Below are 4024 nucleotides of genomic sequence, written 5' to 3'. Positions count from 1 at the left end.
AATCCGAAAAGCCCTTGGGGGAAGGGCCCCGTGAGGCCCATTTCCCAGTTCGAGAATTGGGTACAGGGCCAGGTTTTGGGGGGGTTAGGTCGTAAAAGAATCATGCACTTGGGCTTTGCCTTTACTTTTCCATGTATGCGTAGTATCATAGCTGAGGGAGCTAGTAGTGCAAGTGAAGGGGAGGCGGTTGTGTTGGTGCGCCACCTACATTATCTCATAAGGAGGTGTGTGTCGCCTCTTAGATTGGGGCGGTGAGGTAAGCAAACTGAGGGCCACGGAAAGAGACAGGAATACAAGGACGAATGCAGACACTTTCGGCCTCTTTTGCGGCTGCTGCTGGCGTGTCGCATGAAAGTCTTCCTAGGCACGTTCCCACCCTCACATTGCTGAAGCGCATACTTGTCTTGACTGTGAAGTTAAGCATTGCTCAGGTTGCTCAATTTTCCTTTGGTATTACTCTTCTCACTGTTGTTGGGAAAATTGGTGTGGGGGAGTTGGGTGGCGCTTCGCTTGCGAACGGGCTAGTGAACGCCACAGTGTTTGCATTTGGTGCCGGTTTCTCTGGAGCCCTTGAAACTAAGCTTTCCCATACATTTAGCCGTAATCCAAAGGATAAGATGTACGGTGTCTACACTCTGCGGATGCTCATAATGCTCCTCATCACATTCGTACTACTTTCTCCGGCTATCCTTTTCTTGGACAGAGTGCTGGTGGCCATGGGACAAGATCCAGCTGTGATTGATTTCACGGGTGAGTTCTGTCGCTTGTCGATTTGGGGTAGTTTCTTCGCCATGTTGCTAGAGCTACTGCGTCGCTACTTCGCGTGCCAGCACCTTTCCACTTCCTTCTCTGTGAGTCTTGTTATTGGCGCCGTTGTGTACCCCTTTCTCCTCATTGGACTGGTTAAAGTGATGGGATTCTCTGGTGTTGCTGTTGGGTGGTCTCTTCTCATGATATGCACTACCACTGGGTTGGTGCTTTATGTTGTTGTGACTAAAAAGTATCTCGCTACCTGGGGCGGTATTGAGGATGCAATCTACCGTAATTGGGGACCCTTACTTAAGCTTGGTCTTCATCAATGGCTATGATGCTCAGTGAGTGGGTCGCACTGGAGATAAACAGCATCTGCGCTGGCTTTGGCACGAAAGAGGAATTAGCTGCTTTTGGCATTACTTATCAAATGTCTGGTATTTGTTGGGCCATCACCTCTGGAACATTCATTGCTGCTTCTGTGTTAGTTGGTGGAGCAATTGGTGAGGAGAGACCGATGTTTGCTCGCCGTCTTGCCATTTTGTGTTTGGGGACTTCCGTCGCTATTTCGTTATGCAATGTTGCCATTCTTCTGGCCACTCGGAACCTATACCCGCGTATTTTTACCGATGACGAGAAGGTGGTGGAGATTGTTGATTCCTTAATGAACTATGTGTTTGTTTATCATATTTTCGATGTGTTTCAGAGCTGCATGATGGGCGTGCTGCGTGGGTGCGGAATGCAGAAGCAAGGCGCCATTGTTATTTTTTTCGTCTACTCCGTCGTTGGTGTGCCACTAGGTCTTCTACTTTTCTTTTTCACTGGTTTTGGTATACAGGCGTTGTGGCTCGGTCCCCTTGTTGGCGCCGCTGTAGTTGGCTTTCCAACGTATCTGTACATGATGATGCGTTACATCAAGTGGGATACGCTGAAACCATCCGTGGAAGTATATGACAGTGATTTGGAAGAGGAGAGTGAGGAGAGCGGTGTTTTGGAGGGTGTGGCAAAGGTGAATGAACCCATTGGCACCGAAGGTGATGTAATAACTACTTTGTCCAGTAATGCCCCCACACGTGTTACGACCAACTCTACCGAGCAGGAAGATGTGAGTCGGCGACACCAGTAAGGAGCGTATGTGCAGAACCTTCACATTATTTAGTCTAAAGCAGCCTCATGTCGGCGTACTGTTGCTACCGTTGGTGTTAACTGTACAGATCCGGACGACGATGGAGTAGTGGTTTAGGAAGTTTTGGTCGTAATGTGAAAGGATTCGAGAAGGTAATCTGAGTAAATAGTGGATTGAGTCTGAAATGTGGCAGCTACTAGGGTTGTTAACGGAAGTACGTAATATTCTCCGACTCATGGAGCCATATTCAATGGTGAGTAATTGCGAATGACTTTTTTGCCGTTTGTGAAATTCTTTATTAAATGTATTATACGGTTTGATGATGTATTTGTTATACCTGTTATACTGTTTCTTTTAAAGCTATATTCTTCATTCTTCCTGTATATCGTGCCGTTACGTGGCTGTGAATAAGCGGCCCTTGTTAATTAAGGTGCCTGTTGCTGCATTGGTGTCTTCCTTTCTTACAGTCACTTACTCTTTGCAGTCTCCGTAGACGTTTTGTGAGATTTTTTGATTGCTGTGGTAATTGTAGCCAACACAATTCTTACGTTACCACATATATTTACACTACCAGGGTCATTACTTTATTTTCTCGCCCAATTTGCCACTGCTGTATTCATTTTTTTTTTTCTAACTCTGATCTGATAGTGATAGACATAAGCCACCAGGAGTTGATATTTTCCTCTATGACCCCACCCATTTCGGCATACAAAGTGTATGTGGTTGAATGGGATGTGTGATGCGATGTGTCTGTCACGATTGTAGTGCTCGACGTTAAGAGCGCATCAGGTGAATCCGGAAGTGATGATGCTACCCCGTATATTCCAATAATATAATTTGTTATTCTTTTTAGTTATGAGATAGTTTTTCTAACGTTAGATGGTGCCTGCAGCGTGACGCGGCAACTGCTGTACTGTTTTTGTATGTTGGCAAGGTTGTTATAAAGAGTATGTCCCAGGGTGGGGGTATGCTTGTATTGGTGTAAATGACTCTCAATAACTGAGACGCAAAAGTGGAATGTAATTCACGACCCATCGCAGTTCCATATTGAATATGTTGCTTTTACTACTGTCGTACCGACACAGTGTTGTTGTCGCAGTGAGTCATTGTTGCATGTGGTTGAATACTTTCATATAATAACCACTGTGATGATGTGGTGCCACTAAAATTAAGAGTCATTGCTGTGGAAAGTACTTCTTACTGAGAATCCGAAAAGGCCATTGAGGGGAAGTGCCCTGTGGAGACACTATTGCCATGTACTGAAATCGGTTACAGTGTCATGGTACTGTATGAATCTCTTTACGTTGTTATTTCGAGTTTGTTGGAAACAATGAAGACTTTTTTTTGTTGTGGTTGGTTTTTTAACGGAAGGTGTCGAGCGTTTAGGTTGATAGAAGGGCCACATGGCTGTCATCCCTAAGGTGGGTGAGGTGTTCCGCGGTGAGGACGGAGTTATTTCTGTGGTACTTCCCGATACTTGTGATCCGGATCATGAACCCACAGAGGAGGAACTGCATGAATATGCGGAGTTTATTGGAATAGATGTTAAAGAAGAGAAACATCTTTTGTGGATTGCACGCGAGGGGCTGCAGACCCCGCTTCCTGAGGAGTGGAAGGCGTGCCGTACTGGTGACGAAGAACCGTATTACTTTAACTTTCGCACTGGTGAAAGTAGCTGGGACCATCCTCTCGACGATATGTTCAGGCAGAAGGTCGATTTAGAGAGGACGAAAGCCAATGCTTCTGCATTAATTAGTGGCAGTAAGCATGGTAGTACAAATATGAAGATACGCTCTGCGTCGTTATCGTATTCCTCAGCGTCGTCATCCGCTTCTTCCGACGATGCAGACTCTAGTGCAGAAACCGCTGCTAACCTTCGTCGACAAGGGCATGTGTCCCGACTCGAAAAGGGATCTGGTGGTAATGCTCATTCCATTAATCATGTCAGTGCTATGACGGCAAGACCGGTCCCTCTAACCTCTACTGTTGACGCATCGAGTCACTCCTTTAGCACTCAGGGGTCAAGGGATGGCGCACTGGTGGGTGAAGCTGCCGGAAAATTAGGTGCCTTGCGGACTCCTGCTCCTGTTCAGCGTGCAAAACTGGATATGTCTAGTTTGTAAGAACCTGGAAAGGGCGGTCTTCCGT

At 46.2% G+C, this 4024-nt stretch overlaps 2 protein-coding genes across 2 annotated transcripts; both read left to right on the top strand.

Annotated features, from left to right (window-relative positions):
• Nucleotides 1-302: 302 nt before the first annotated feature.
• Nucleotides 303-1876, top strand: TbgDal_V6540 (membrane transporter protein, putative; the record flags this gene model as incomplete). The annotated part of the gene is given in 2 exon segments (XM_011775499.1): nucleotides 303-1079; nucleotides 1079-1876. Coding segments are annotated over 2 exon segments (1575 nt in total).
• A 1403-nt stretch (nucleotides 1877-3279) lies between these two features.
• TbgDal_V6530 (hypothetical protein, conserved) lies at nucleotides 3280-3999 on the top strand (the record flags this gene model as incomplete). Its single annotated transcript, XM_011775498.1, has 1 exon — nucleotides 3280-3999. One exon carries the CDS (start codon nucleotides 3280-3282, stop codon nucleotides 3997-3999), a length of 720 nt encoding a protein of 239 aa, XP_011773800.1.
• Nucleotides 4000-4024: the final 25 nt, after the last annotated feature.

Source organism: Trypanosoma brucei, chromosome 5 (assembly GCF_000210295.1).
Source record: "Trypanosoma brucei gambiense DAL972 chromosome 5, complete sequence".
NCBI lineage: Eukaryota > Euglenozoa > Kinetoplastea > Trypanosomatida > Trypanosomatidae > Trypanosoma > Trypanosoma brucei.
This window is presented reverse-complemented; position numbering and strand designations above follow the sequence as displayed.